Genomic DNA, 16087 nt, shown 5'->3' on the forward strand with positions numbered 1-16087 from the left:
AAATGTTGTTAGTTCTCAAAGATGAACTTATTTTTAAATCTATAGGTCCATTATCTTTTATATATACACTTTGTATCTAGTTTTAGTTGTTTGTTTACACATAAATGTCCATAACACATTTAGGCGGCCAGCACAAGACCTTTCTATTCAGAAAATAACTCTGAAATCTAGTGTGTCATAAGGTCACAATTGGAGAACATTTCAAGAAATTAATTGATAACTGATAACTGATAATGACTCTTTAATATAACATGTGAAACTAAGACAGGTGACATCTTGTGGCTTGCAGCATTTTCCTTGGATCAGTAAGGCTTCACAAAATACATCATTATTCAAGCAAAAGCTTAGAGATGACAAAGCATCCATGTAAAACTGTCTCAGACAACAGATGAGGGAGACTGATCATCATTGTGAGGAATTGAGTGACATCTGCCATAACCTCCTCCATGAGTAACACTGGCTGGCTTTCTGATCAATTTAATTATAATGACCCTCTGTGGGCTTGATATTCAAGAGTAACCAATGAGACAGACACTCAAAAAGCAGTTACAATCTGAAAAGTATCATTATTATTCATCTTTCACAAAATGTGCCGAACTTCCAGTTTTTCTGCTTCCCCTTCAAATCAAGCTACATTTCATCGTATTTACATCAATGACTTTTCATTATTGAAGCATATTTACACAAGTGCATTAAATAACGTGGGATTCTACAGAGTTGAATGAACATGTCCAGAGACAACTAAGTAAATAACGTGGGATTCTACAGAGTTGAATGAACATGTCCAGAGACAACTAAGTAAATAACGTGGGATTCTACAGAGTTGAATGAACATGTCCAGAGACAACTAAGTAAATAACGTGGGATTCTACAGAGTTGAATGAACATGTCCAGAGACAACTAAGTAAATAACGTGGGATTCTACAGAGTTGAATGAACATGTCCAGAGACAACTAAGTAAATAACGTGGGATTCTACAGAGTTGAATGAACATGTCCAGAGACAACTAAGTAAATGACGTGGGTCAAAAATCAAAACATTCATTATGTACAGCATATCTGTATGGTGTGATGATCATCTTCTTGCATGAAAAGATAATTTGCTCCAGAAATCAGAGATTTTGCAGAAGGCACTTAAAACTCTGCAGACCCCTTTTAGGACTGAGCTCAAGACTACAGCATTGCATACAGTCTTACTTTCCATGTCATGTAAACTGTAAGCCACTTCATAAAATACATCATTAAATATGTCCATTGACCAGCAAATCAATTAACGTACATTATATATATATATATATCACAGTGTGTCAGGATATAAAGGCATTCACACATGCGACGTGTTTTGGCAAAAACCTTAATTATAATCAAACAATATTACATTGACACCAAATGGGGACATTGAACTGGAGTAGATACTGAATGAAGAGACTGGATTCCACCACCTAAATACAGAGTCAAACTGATATGATGCCAGTGGGCTGGGAGGTCATGAGACTCCCTGAACCCAGTTAGTAGCGTTAAAACCAAAGGATGGACACAAACCCGTAGAACTTCTCCACTGAAAACAGGTATGATGAGTAGGTACTCTCCGCTGTCCTTCATCACTGTATTGTGACAACTGAAAGACTAAGCAGTGATGGTGTTGTGGTGGTGAATTGAAGACTACACAAACGGTGCAGAATGTGGTGGTGGTGGGTTGAGAGTAGACAGGGCGGTAGAGAACCACTTCAGAGGCAGCAAGGAGGACACAGAAGCAGGCTTGACCTACACTCTCAGCTCCTTCAAGACTTGGAATGCTGGATTAACCACTGCAGAGTGATATCTGAAGATGGGATAAAACTTTGTCACATTATTGCGGAGATATTTAAAAATCACAAAACTATTGCAAAACAGAAGACAGACACCATGTATTACAAAGAGGGGACAAAAACATTAAAATAATGAGCATAAGCACAGCACTCCATCTTAATTGAATTAGAAATGCAGAAACTGATCGTTGGTAGTGGCTGTGTGAATTGCCTACCTCATACTACTACTCACCTATGTTGTCCTTCTCTTTGCAGGAAACAGAGTAACAACAGATTTCTCTGTCCTGGATGGCTGACAAATTCCTGTAGAGAGTTAAATCAGTAAGTGCTTTGGTTCCTTCTACTTTTGGGGTGCTTTTGTTGGTTGTTGTTGTTGTTGCGCACCCCTCCCCCCCCCCCCCTGATTGTATACAGGATAAAAGTGTCTTATAGGTGAATTAAATATACAGTAAATGTCCTTTTATCACCTTCCAATGATGTGGAGTATGTAAGTAATAGTCCTTCTAAACCATGCCAAGATAAAAAGGCATTTAAGGACCTGGCAGGGTATTTCTCTCTTCAACCTCGCATCAACCAGCCATCCGTAAAAACGTACTCAAGATAAATGGTTAGCAAGAAATGGGCTACAAAAGTTCAAATGTGCATTGGAGTCATGGCCATTTAATTACCCCTGGGAAGATTACACTGTCAAGATCACATACAAATGAAGGATATATAGGTTAACATGTCTGTCCTCATTTTGACCAATATGGCAAATGGATCATTCAAGGAACAGGGAGAAACAGAGTATCTTACAACTTTTCGATGAGTTGCTTCTCGTCAAGCGCACTGGGAAGATCTCTCTTGTTACCAAGCACTAGAACCTGAGGAGAGAAGAGCGGTCAGTGGGTGTATGGAGACAGAGCAGGCTTTATGACCATCTCTCTCTGTGACTCTGTGATTTCTCAGCAGAGCCAATCCCACTGGGCTGCCCTTCCCCGTTACTGCAGATACATCACACCTTCTGGACAGATAATCTATACGTTTTGCATTACCTCTTTGCCATTACAGAACCTTCTCTGTTGGTGGAAAAAGACAACCCCTATATGGCAAGCTGGAAGGCAACAGAGTCAGCATGACAAACATTGTCCTGTCAGTTGGCAAGCTGCTGGGCTGGAATCTGAAATCTAATAAAAAATCTTGGCTGGGTACAAAATTGAGCACTTCCAATGCCACTTAGCCTGAGTAACTTAAACCATTAGTGGCTGTAATTGCCAATTAGGAGTGATGATCAAATGCATCTGATTGGAGTCATTGGACATTCCTGGGGATGTTTGGCATGGGTCAAGGTCAACCAAGATGTGCTGAACATTGGGTCTGAAGAACTCAAGGGAGATAAGTGTCACTGACTGGCCACTCATTGGGATTGATATAGCATTAGATTTGACTGAATAACTGACTTACAGGGATGCCTTGTAGCTGAGGCTTGTCTAACAGGTTGTGGAGCTCGTTCCTGGAGGCCTCTACCTTCTCACGGTCTGCTGCATCCACCATGTAACTGGGGAAAAATAATGCTCAGACGCAGGTTTTTCAAAACATTCGGTCTAGTAGATTCATATGCAAATGGACACAAAACATATATAAAACTCAAAGTTCAAAGGCATTCAGTAGCATTGCATTTTTTCACTGATCACCATCGTCATAGGGAATGAATCCAGACTTCCAGCGAAAAAGAGGCTGTAGCTTCAACTAGACTATATTTGAACTAAACAAAAATATAAACGCAACATGCAATGATTTTACTGAGTTACAGTTCATATAAAAGAAATCAGTCAATTGAAATAAATTCATTAGGCCCTAATCTATGGAATTCACATGACTGGGCAGGGGCGCAACCATGGGCGGTCCAGGGAGGGCATAGGCCTACCCACCTGGGAGCCAGGCCAACCCAATCAGAATATTTTTTCCCCCATAAAAATAACTTTATTACAGACAAATACTCCTCAGTTGCATCAGCTGTCTTGGTGGCTGGCCTCAGATGATCCCGCAGGTGAAGAAGACGATTCGGAGGTCCTGGGCTTGCATGGCGACACGTGGTCTGCGGTTGTGAGGCCGGTTGGACATACTGCCAAATTCTCTAAAACGACATTGTGGCGGCTTATGGTTGAAGAATCAACATATAAGTTCTCTGGCAACATCTCCGATGGACATCCCTGCAGTCAGCATGTATATTGCATGCTCCCTCAAAACATCTGTGGCATTGTGTGACAAAACTGCACATTTTAGAGTTGCCTTTTATTGTCCCCAGCACAAGGTGCACCTATGTAATGATAATGTTTAATCAGCTTCTTGATATGCTACACCTGTCAGGGGGATGGATGTAAACAAATGTGTCCAAAATCTGGGAAAAATAAGCTTTGGCACATGGGACATTTCTGGGATCTTTTATTTCAGCTCATGAAACATGGGACAAACACTTTACATGTTGCATTTATATTTTTTATTAGGTACAGTGGGACAAAAAAGTATTTAGTCAGCCACCAATTGTGCAAGTTATCCCACTTAAAAAGATTAGAGAGGCCTGTCATTTTCATCATAGGTACACTTCAACTATGACAGACAAAATTAGAAAAAAAAATCCAGAAAAATCACATTGTATGATTTTTTTATGAATTTATTTGCAAATTATGGTGGAAAATAAGTATTTGGTCACCTACAAACAAGCAAGATTTCTGGCTCTCACAGACCTGTAGCTTCTTCTTTAAGAGGCTCCTCTGTCCTCAACTCGTTACCTGTATTAATGGCACCTGTTTGAACTTGTTATCAGTATAAAAGACACCTGTCCACAACCTCAAACAGTCACACTCCAAACTCCACTATGGCCAAGACCAGAGAGCTGTCAAAGGACACCAGAAACAAAATTGTAGACCTGCACCAGGTTGGGAAGACTGAATCTGCAATAGGTAAGCAGCTTGGTTTGAAGAAATCAACTGTGGGAGCAATTATTAGGAAATGGAAGACATACAAGACCACTGATAATCTTCCTCGATCTGGGGCTCCACGCAAGATCTCACCCCGTGGGGTCAAAATGATCACAAGAACGGTGAGCAAAAATCCCAGAACCACACGGGGGGGACCTAGTGAATGACCTGCAGAGAGCTGGGACCAAAGTAACAAAGTCTACCATCAGTAACACACTACGCCACCAGGGACTCAAATCCTGCAGTGCCAGACGTGTCCCCTTGATTAAGCCAGTACATGTCCAGGCCCGTTTGCTAGAGAGCATTTGGATGATCCAGAAGAAGATTGGGAGAATTTCATCTGACCATGACACCAAAATATAACTTTTTGGTAAAAACTCAACTCGTCGTGTTTGGAGGACAAAGATTGCCGAGTTGCATCCAAAGAACACCATACCTACTGTGAAGCATGGGGGTGGAAACATCATGCTTTGGGGCTGTTTTTCTGCAAAGGGACCAGGACGACTGATCCGTGTAAAGGAAAGAATGAATGGGGCCATGTATCGTGAGATTTTGAGTGAAAATCTCCATCCATCAGCAAGGGCATTGAAGATGAAACGTGGCTGGGTCTTTCAGCATGACAATGATCCCAAACACACCGCCCGGGCAACGAAGGAGTGGCTTCGTAAGAAGCATTTCAAGGTCCTGGAGAGGCCTAGCCAGTCTCCAGATCTCAACCCCATAGAAAATCTTTGGAGGGAGTTGAAAGTCCGTGTTGCCCAGCAACAGCCCCAAAACATCACTGCTCTAGAGGAGATCTGCATGGAGGAATGGGCCAAAATACCAGCAACAGTGTGTGAAAACCTTGTGAAGACTTACAGAAAACGTTTGACCTCTGTCATTGCCAACAAAGGGTATATAACAAAGTATTGAGAAACTTTTGTTTTTGACCAAATACTTATTTTCCACCATCATTTGCAAATAAATTCATAAAAAATCCTACAATGTGATTTTCTGTATTTTTTTTTTCTCATTTTGTCTGTCATAGTTGAAGTGTACCTAAGATGAAAATTACAGGCCTCTCATCTTTTTAAGTGGGAGAACTTGCACAATTGGTGGCTAACTAAAAACTTTTTTGCCCCACTGTATAAATATCCAATGCCATTTTGCAAATATTGTTGAAAACTACTTCTAAGATATTAGCCACATAGAGTGAAGACTTTTGACGGTTGACGAAAAACATGAAAATGCCATCTCGTATTGCTGCAGCAAGGAAAATGGTGGAGAACAACAGTCAGACGGCCGAGTTCTAAACTAAATGCATCCTGAAAAGATAATAGTTATCTCCTGAACCCAGCGTGATTGCTAAAGTAGACCATAAAAGAGCATATCTTTATGCAGCTCTAAGTGTTTTTGGTTCAAATTAGGACAGGAACCACAGCGTTTGAGAGGGTAGGAGCCTGCATTTCAGAGCCAAGGGCATATAATGAGACCGGGTAGAGACATTGGTGAGAGGAAACAGTCCTGGCATTGACACACACTGACCACAGCAAACGTTGATACAGAGTAGCATGTTATGGTTAGAGTGGAGCCGCAAGGTGGCTTACTCTGGTCCAGATACTTACACAATGGCATTGACTCCTCGGCAGTACCTCTCCCACATGCTTCTGAAGCGAGGCTGTCCACCTATGTCCCAGATCTGCACAGTAGACACAATACAGACAGACAGTAGGTCAATGTGGACACTGCACAGACACTCATCTTTTCCTACCGTTCCCGGGGAAATGCACAGCACAGACAGCAATTTGAGCAGAGTTTAATGGCAAACCTTTACCTTAATCGTCACGTTGCCTTTGGTAACCTTCCGCATGTTGAAGCCGACTGTGGGAATCATGTCTTCACTAAACTGACCAGACTGTGAGAAACCAAAACAAGGAAAAGTGAACTAAGGACATGAGGAATGCTTTATCGGCTATATGGACATTTAGCACACAAAGCTAGACACAAGCATTTGGCTACACATTGAACAGCAATTTGAAAATTACCAAAATGTATTTTTGCAGATTTGGGGGATAGTTGGTGGCCAGGCTTGAGCCTGGAACATTTGAAGGACGTTTGCCAACAAAATTCACTACCGATTATGGTATCAAAGACTCCATAAAATGTAGGTTTGGTCAGTTAAAGGTCACAGAAATCTAAAGGGGTATGATTGTCTACGATATTGTCTCTACATTGAGGCTATTATAAGGTGAAAAAAAATTAAAAGATTACAACAATTTTTGGGATGCTCTATATAATAATGTCATTGTCAGTTGCATGACCATTTTTCCAAAAGGCCCTCTTAAAAACAACTTTGGCTATGCCTAGAATTTCAAATATTCCAGACACTGAAAATATGTAACATTTTAGAACACACAAAATTACACTTACAATTGAATTAAAAAAATTATTCTGGGAACATAAGCTTATCAAAATTGCTGAAGGGTTTGGACTTTCAGATGTGAGAACTAAAACAGGAAGAAGGTGACACACTGAGGTTCAACCAAGTTCCCCCCCAAAATGAGGCCCATTAACATCTGGTTCTATTATGGTGCCTTCCTGGCCACCTGGTCAAATGACACATTCACTTCACAGTTCCCTTTTAGTGCAGGAGGGAGTTCACAAGCACCATCTTGCAAAAATGTAACACCAACAGATTGAGAGGGGTATCTCATGTCTGCTCCAAAGGGGATTGTAGGAATGAGCTCTAGAAAAGCAAAACTCCAATGACAGGCACCATTGCCATCAGTATAGTTTTATACAAACACTTGAGTAGCAAGGCAAACAGAGGGATTGGGTGAGAGCGCAGCTTTGTCCAGCTCCAGACCACATCCAGGTCACCTGACCATAACGAAGTGAAAACGTGCTGCATTCTTGTGATGAATACAAGCATGGGGAAACTATTCCAATCTGCTATTGCAAAGCCTCTTTGGTAATTATCCTCTTCTACTCAGACTAGAGTATCCAACAATTACTGTAAAGGACATTCTTAAGTCAAGCCAATACATATGCCTAGACTTTAAATGGTCTTGGCATTTGGGGTCATGAATTAAGCAGGTTGTGGGTCCAGTGGGTTTGTCACTCTCTCCACTGGGATTCTCTGCCTCGAACCCTATTACAGGGGCTGAGTCACTGGCTTACTGGTGCTCTTCCATGCCGTCCCTAGGAGGGGTGAGTCACTGACGTGATCTTCCTGTCCGGGTTGGCGCCCCCTCTTGGGTTGTGCCGTGGCGGAGATCTTTGTGGGTTATACTCGGCCTTGTCTCAGGATGGTAAGTTGGTGGTTGAAGATATCCCACTAGTGGTGTGGGGGCTGTACTTTGGCAAAGTGAGTGGGGTTATATCCTGCCAATTTGGCCCTATCCGGGGGTATCGTCGGATGGGGCCACAGTGTCTCCCGAACCCTCCCGTCTCAGCCTCTAGTATTTATGCTGCAGTACTTTGTGTCAGTGGGCTAGGGTCAGTCTGTTATATCGAGTATTTCTCCTGTCTTATCCGGTCTCCTGTGTTAATTTAAGTATGCTCTCTAATAGAGGTCGACCGATTAATCAGAATGACCGATTAATTAAGACCGATTTCAAGTTTTCATAACAACCGGAAATCTGTATTTTTGGACACCGATTTGGCCATTTAAAAAAAAACAATTTTTTTATTTAACTAGGCAAGTCAGTTAAGAACACATTCTTATTTTCAATGACGGCCTAGGAACGGTGGGTTAACTGCCTTGTTCAGGGGCAGAACGACAGATTTTTACCTTGTCAGCTCCGGGATTCAATCTTTCAACCTTACAGTTAACTAGTCCAACGCTCTAACCACCAGCCTCACATTGCACTCCACGAGGAGTCTGCCGGTTACGCAAATGTAGTAGAAGCCAAGGTAAGTTGCTAGCTAGCATTAAACTTATCTTATAAAAAACAATCAATCATAATCACTAGTTAACTACACATGGTTGATGATATTACTAGTGTGTCCTGCGTTGCATATAATCGATGATTTAACAAAAGCGCATTTGCGAAAAAGCACAATCGTTGCCAGACTGTACCTAACCATAAACACCAATGCTTTTCTTAAAATCAATACACAGAAGTATATATTTTTAAACCTGCATATTTAGCTAAAAGAAATCCAGGTTAGCAGGCAATATTAACCAGGTAAAATTGTATCACTTTTCTTGCGTTCATTGCACGCAGAGTCAGGGTATATGCAACAGTCTCGGCAGCCCGGCTCATTGCGAACTAATTTGCCAGAATTTTACGTAATTATGACATAACATTGAAGGTTGTACAATGTAACAGGAATATGTCGACTTAGGGATGCCACCAGTCAGATAAACGGTTCCGTATTTCACTGACATAAACGTTTTGTTTTCGAAATGATAGTTTCCGGATACGACCATATTAAAGACCAAAAGCTCGTATTTCTGTGTGTTATTATGTTATAATTAAGTCTATGATTTGATATAGCAGTCTGACTGAGCGATGGTAGGCAGGAGCAGGCTCGTAAGCATTCATTCAAACAGCACTTTCGTGCGTTTTGCCAGCAGCTCTTCACAAGCACAGCGCTGTTTATGACTTCAAGCTTATCAACTCCCGAGATTAGGCTGGTGTAACCGATGTGAAATGGCTAGCTAGTTAGGGTGGTGCGCGCTAATAGCGTTTCAAACGTCACTCGCTCTGAGACTTGGAGTGGTTGTTCCCCTTGATCTGCAAGGCTAACGCTGCTTTGAGGATGGCTGTTGTCGATGTGTTCCTGGTTCGAGCCCAGGTAGGGGCGAGGGACGGAAGCTATACTGTTACACTGGCAACTGTTACACTGGCAATATTAAAGTGCCTATAAGAACATCCAATAGTCAAAGTTATATGAAATACAAATGGTATTGTAATGACCTGACTTGATCATAAAGGAACAATTGTCCAGACAGAGGTTTGAGTTTACGAATTGACGGTTTATTAACCCAACTTTACACAGGCTACTGTTTGGCCGTAGCCCATGCCAAATAAATGAAAGATAACCCACAAGCCAACCTTGACCTTCTCTTGTGAAGGCCAGACACAATGCTCCATCCCCCAGCCCAACCCCTCTCCGCCAAGATGCCCGGCATCAGACCATTCCAGGCATTCCCGTGATTGGCAGATAGCAGGTTGATTAGCATGTCAGACCCCGCGAACACTGGGTACTGGTAAGTACAACACAACCACCTACTAGCCTAACACATAACACACAGTTGTCTGTGCGGGTCGCTACAGTACAGAGAGAAATAGTCCTATAAATACTATATTAACTACAACCTAAAACCTCTTACCTTGGAATATTGAAGTCTCATGTTAAAAGGAACCACCAACTATCACACATTCTCATGTTCTGAGCAAGGAACTTAAACGTTAGCTTTTTTACATGGCACATATTGCACTTTTAATTTCTTCTCCAACACTTTGTTTTTGCATTATATAAACTAAATTGAACATGTTTCATTATTTATTTGAGGCTAAATTGATTTTTATTGATGTATTATATTAAGTTAAAATAAGCATTCATTCAGTATTGTTGTAATTGCCATTATTACAAATAAAAACATTTTTTAAATTGGCCGATTAAATCGGTATCAGCTTTTTTTTTTATCCTCCAATAAATCGGTATCGATTTATTAGGACTACCTAGCCTGATGACTCCTTGCTGTCCCCAGTCAACCTGGTCGTGTTGCTGTTCGTTTCAACTGTTCTGCCTACGGCTATGGAACAGACCTGCTGTTTTCAACTCTCTAGAAACAGCAGGAGCGGTAGAGATACTTTGAATGATCGGCTATGAAAAGCCAACTGACATTTACTCCTGAGGTGCTGACCTGTTGCACCCTTGACAACCACTGTGATTATTATTATTATTATTTGACCCTGCTGGTCATCTATGAACATTTGAACATCTTGGCCATGTTCTGTTATAATCTCCACCCGGCACAGCCAGAAGAGGACTGGCCACCCCTCATGCCCTGGTTCCTCTAGGTTTCTTCCTAGGTTTTGGCCTTTCTAGGGAGTTTTTCCTAGCCAATGTGCTTCTACACCTGCATTGCTTGCGGTTTCTGGTTTTAGGCTGGGTTTCTGTACAGCACTGTGTGACATCAGCTGATGTAAGAAGGGCTTTCTAAATACATTTGATTTGATAATGGACACCAGTGGAGGCTGCTTAGAAGAGGACAGCTCATAATAATAATACGTTTGATACATTTGACACCATCCCAATCTTTCCACTCCAGTCATTACCACAAGCCTGTCCTTCCCATCTAAGGTGCCACCAACCTGTGATGGACACACACACACTACATGACCAAAAGTATGTGGACACCTGCTCATTGAACATCTCATTCCAAAATCATAGGCATTAACATGGAGTTGGTCCACCCTTTGCTGCTATAACAGCCACCACTCGTCTGGTAAGGTGAGGTTGGGCACTGATGTTGGGCAATTAGGCCTGGCTCGCAGTTGGCATTCCAATTGATTTAAAGGTGTCCGATGGTCAGGGCTCTGTGCAGGCCAGTGAAGTTCTTCTACACGGATCTCGACAAACCCTTTCTGTATGGACCTCACTTTGTGCACAGCGGCATTGACATGCTGAAAAAGGAAAGGGCCTTCCCCAAACTGTTGCCACAAAGTTTGAAGAACAGAATCGTCTAGAATGTCATCGTATGCTTTAGATTTCCCTTCACTGAAACTAAGGGGCCAGACTATTATTCCTACTCCACCAAACTTTACCATTGTCACTATGCAGTCGAGCAAGTAGCATCCTCCTGGCATTCGCCAAACCCTGATTCATCTGTCCGACCGCCAGATGGCGAGGTGTGATTCATCACTCAAGAGAAAGTGTTTCCACTGCGCCAGAGTCCAATGTCGGCAAGCTTTACACCACTCGAGCTGAACCCTTTTCATGAAGCTCACAACAGTTATTGTGCTGACGTTGCTTCCAGAGGCAGTTTGGAACTCGGTAGTGAGTGTTGCAATCAAGGTCAGAGGATTTTTACGCACTATGTGCTTCAGCACTCCCATTCTGTGAGCTTGTGTGTCCTACCACTTCGCGGCTGAGCCGTTGTTGCTCTTAGACGTTTCCACTTCACAATAATACTTACATTTGACCAGGGCAACTCTAGCAGGGCAGAAATTTGACAAACTGACTTATTGGAAAGGTGGCATCCTATGACAGTGCCCTGTTGAAAATCATTGAGCTCTTAAATAAGGCTGTTCTACTACCAATGTTTGTCTATGGAGATTGCATGGCGGTGTGCTTGATTTTATACATCCGTCAGCAATGGGTGTGGCTGAAATAGCCAAATCCACTAATTTGAAGGGGTGTCCACATACTTTATATACACATACATACAGTGGGGAGAACAAGTATTTGATAACCTGCTAAATCAGCAGTGTTTCCTACTTACAAAGCATGTAGAGGTCTGTAATTTTTATCATAGGTACACTTCAACTGTGAGAGACGGAATCGAAAACAAAAATCCAGAAAATCATGTTGTATGATTTTTAAGTGATTAATTTGCATTTTATTACATGACATAAGTATTTGATACATCAGAAAAGCAGAACTTAATATTTGGTACAGAAACCTTTTTTTGCAATTACAGAGATCAAACGTTTCCTGTAGTTCTTGACCAGGTTTGCACACACTGCAGCAGGGATTTTGGCCCACTCCTCCATACAGACCTTCTCCAGATTCTTCAGGTTTCGGGGCTGTCGCTGGGCAATATGGACTTTCAGCTCCCTCCAAAGATTTTCTATTGGGTTTAGGTCTGGAGACTGGCTAGGCCCCTCCAGGACCTTGAGATGCTTCTTACTCGCCCTGGCTGTGTGTTTCGGGTCGGTGTCATGCTGGAAGACACAGCCACGACCCATCTTCAATGCTCTTACTGAGGGAAGGAGTTTGTTGGCCAAGATCTCACGGTACATGGCCCCATCCATCCTCCCCTCAATACGGTGCAGTCGTCCTGTTCCTTTGCAGAAAAGCATCCCCAAAGAATGATGTTTCCACCTCCATGCTTCACGGTTGGGATGGTGTTCTTGGGGTTGTACTCATCCTTCTTCTTCCTCCAAACACAGCAAATGGAGTTAAGACCAAAAAGCTCTATTTTTGTCTCATCAGACCACATGACCTTCTCCCATTCCTCCTCTGGATCATCCAGATGGTCATTGGCAAACTTCAGACGGGCCTGGGACATGCGTTGGCTTGAGCAGGGGGATCTTGCATGAGCTGCAGGATTTTAATCCATGACGGCGTAGTGTGTTACTAATGGTTTTCTTTGAGACTGTGGTCCCAGCTCTCTTCAGGTCATTGACCAGGTCCTGCCGTGTAGTTCTGGGCTGATCCCTCACCTTCCTCATGATCATTGATGCCCCACGAGGTGAGATCTTGCATGGAGCCCCAGACCGAGGGTGATTGACCGTCATCTTGAACTTCTTCCATTTTCTAATAATTGCGCCAACAGTTGTTGCCTTCTCACCAAGCTGCTTGCCTATTGTCCTGTAGCCCATCCCAGCCTTGTGCAGGTCTACAATTTTATCCCTGATGTCCTTATACAGCTCTCTGGTCTTGGCCATTGTGGAGAGGTTGGAGTGTTTGAGTGTGTGGACAGGTTTCTTTTATACAGGTAACAAGTTCAAACAGGTGCAGTAAATACAGGTAATGAGTGGAGTACAGGAGGGCTTCTTAAATAAACACTAACAGGTCTGTGAGAGCTGGAATTCTTACTGGTTGGCAGGTGATCAAATAGTTGTCATGCAATAAAATGCAAATTAATTACTTAAAAATCATCAATGTGATTTTCTGGATTTTTGTTTTAGATTCCGTCTCACACAGTTGAAGTGTACCTATGATAAAAAATTACAGACCTCTACATGCTTTGTAAGCAGGAAAATCTGCAAAATCGGCAGTGTATCAAATATTTGTTCTCCCCACTGTATGTATGTATGTATGTATGTATGTATGTATGTATGTATGTATGCATGCGCGTGTGTGTGTGTGTGTGTATATATATATATTAGTGTATGGATTGGCTAAATTTATTTTTAGGGGACTGTAACAAGTGTGCTCTGCATGGGGTAGAACGCCAACATTGTGGAACAACTAGGGAAAACAAAGGACCTGCTTTCCTTTTGCAACACTATTAGTCCTTCTAAATGACTTGACAAATCAGGCCCAAAATTCTACATGCCTGCCTGTCTACAAGTATATTGCCAAAGAGCAAATATGGACATTGGGACACATTTGATAAGGCTTGTGGAGAGGGAAATGTAGCCTAATCAGCAGTAGGTCAGCTGAACACAGCCATGGTCTGAGAAAGTGAACCAACTCCACGTTCTTAAATACCCTTAAGTACTATGTAGTGTGCACTTTTAAAACAGTAGCCTAGATAGGATGTTAATCTGGTCTCGGAGTTCTCGTTGTAAACTGTGCAATTCTTATAGGCCTGACTGTTGATGTTATGTTTCCATGTGTATTGTATCAGTGCAGGGAGCCAGTCACTCCCCTTGATATGAATGAAACCTGACTCTTTATCTCACTTGGATGATGTAATAACAGCAGAAGGCTGCCAGAAAAAAAACTAAAGTTGGATTGTACAGTTTGGAGTAAAAAAATGTTGCTAGCCTCGTGATTCAGCTCTCAGAAGTTGGGCCTAGCCTATAGCTAGCTAGCTACTTTGTGGTTTAGGCCAAAACAAAGGACTGTGGGTTTAATAATTTCAAATGGTCACACTTCGTTACAACTTGAGTGATGTTGACTGTCCATTTCATGTGTTGACAAAGACAGATTAACGGTTTGTTATGCTTTAGCTATGCTAACTAGCTTGCCAACATTTAGCTGACTGCAGAAACAAAAAAAGTGATGCCCCTCAGCTTGCTAACGTTACATATTAACTCCAGCGTTGCCATATGAGAGTTAGATAAATAAATTAACGGATTTGACTTTAGAATACGTGTGACATAGCTAACGTTAGTTACATGATAAAGTAGCCTTATTTATGGCTAAAGTTAGCCAGTCATGATGCATACTAACTACTAACGTTATAGCTGTAACCGATTAAACTGAACTCCAACGTCACATCAAAGACTACTAATTTCAGCACAAAAATAGCCCAATTACACACATTCTTTGGGCGCAGAAATCTGTAAAAACATATAAAACGTACTTTTATTTTACGTCGGAGTTACAGTCCGCTCACTGTAGTCGCCACTCAACTCCATCGTAAATCGTGGAGTTGAGTCGGCTACTTGCTAGCTAGCTGATGACACTGCAGAGCACCTGTACTTACTGCTATGCTAGCATAGCATTATGTTAGCAAACAGTGTATCAGCTCAGATGGTAGCTAACCAACTCAACTAAGCACACAGGTTCCTTACATACTAGCTACCTGGGCTAGACAGTCCAGCGGCTCGTGGTCTCTTCCTATCCAACACCAGCATGTCAATACGAAAAAATAATATTAAATGTGGTGTGGTAATTAAATCCTTATTACTTACTGATATCACATTGACAAAGGTGGTTTTCCCGGAGTACTGAAGTCCAACTAACGTGAGCTCCATCTCTTCTTTCCAGAAGAGAGACCTAAACCAGTCCAAAAGTCTGTTAATTAACGCCAGCATCTTGATGAGTGCCACTGAACACAACAGTAGTACAGCAAGACCAGTAACTTCTATTCAGAGATCCTATTAATTCCTAATGATATGGTTCTATCCGCCTCCAGACAGCTGTTCCGTTCGGCCAAACAAAAGTATGTCTACAGGAAGTAGCATACCCGCTGTCATATGACCATGACGGCTTTGTCTCGAGACTCAATCAACATTACGTGTAGGTCTTATTTTTCACCACAAGATGGCGAGTTAGTATTGTTATTTAGAAAATCTGACATCAAGGGTCACTGTGGTGATCATGATTGAGTGTCTCGTTTAATTATTCATTCTCAGATGATAGGCTACTGTCTTATGTATTTTATGAAATTGTGTATGCAGAGCTCCCTTGTAATGAAGAGACGGGTCTCAATGGTGACTCCCTGATTAAATACCTGGTCACGGGTGCACCTCAGCCACGCTCAAGGTACTAAACAATATCATAACCGCCATCGATAAAAGACAGTACTGTGCAGCCGTCTTCATCGACCTGGCCAAGGCTTTCGACTTTGTCAATCACCGTATTCTTATCGGCAGAGTCAATAGCCTTGGTTTTTCTAATGACTGCCTCGCCTAGTTCACCAACTACTTTGCAGACAGAGTTCAGTGTGTTAAATCGGAGGGCATGTTGTCTGGACCTCTGGCAG

At 42.1% G+C, this 16087-nt stretch overlaps 1 protein-coding gene across 1 annotated transcript; it reads right to left on the reverse strand.

The window, feature by feature from the left end:
- Positions 1 to 224: 224 nt before the first annotated feature.
- On the reverse strand, positions 225 to 15580 carry LOC139371275 (ADP-ribosylation factor-like protein 8B-A). The gene is made up of 7 exons (XM_071111558.1): positions 15294 to 15580; positions 6581 to 6661; positions 6372 to 6445; positions 3251 to 3344; positions 2603 to 2670; positions 2040 to 2110; positions 225 to 1821 (listed from the first exon to the last, which is right to left on the reverse strand). The coding sequence occupies exons 1-7, from the start codon at positions 15414 to 15416 to the stop codon at positions 1781 to 1783; spliced, it is 552 nt and encodes a 183-aa protein (XP_070967659.1). The 5' UTR covers positions 15417 to 15580; the 3' UTR covers positions 225 to 1780.
- Positions 15581 to 16087: the final 507 nt, after the last annotated feature.

The sequence above is a fragment of the Oncorhynchus clarkii genome, chromosome 17 (assembly GCF_045791955.1).
Source record: "Oncorhynchus clarkii lewisi isolate Uvic-CL-2024 chromosome 17, UVic_Ocla_1.0, whole genome shotgun sequence".
Taxonomy (NCBI): Eukaryota; Metazoa; Chordata; class Actinopteri; order Salmoniformes; family Salmonidae; genus Oncorhynchus; species Oncorhynchus clarkii.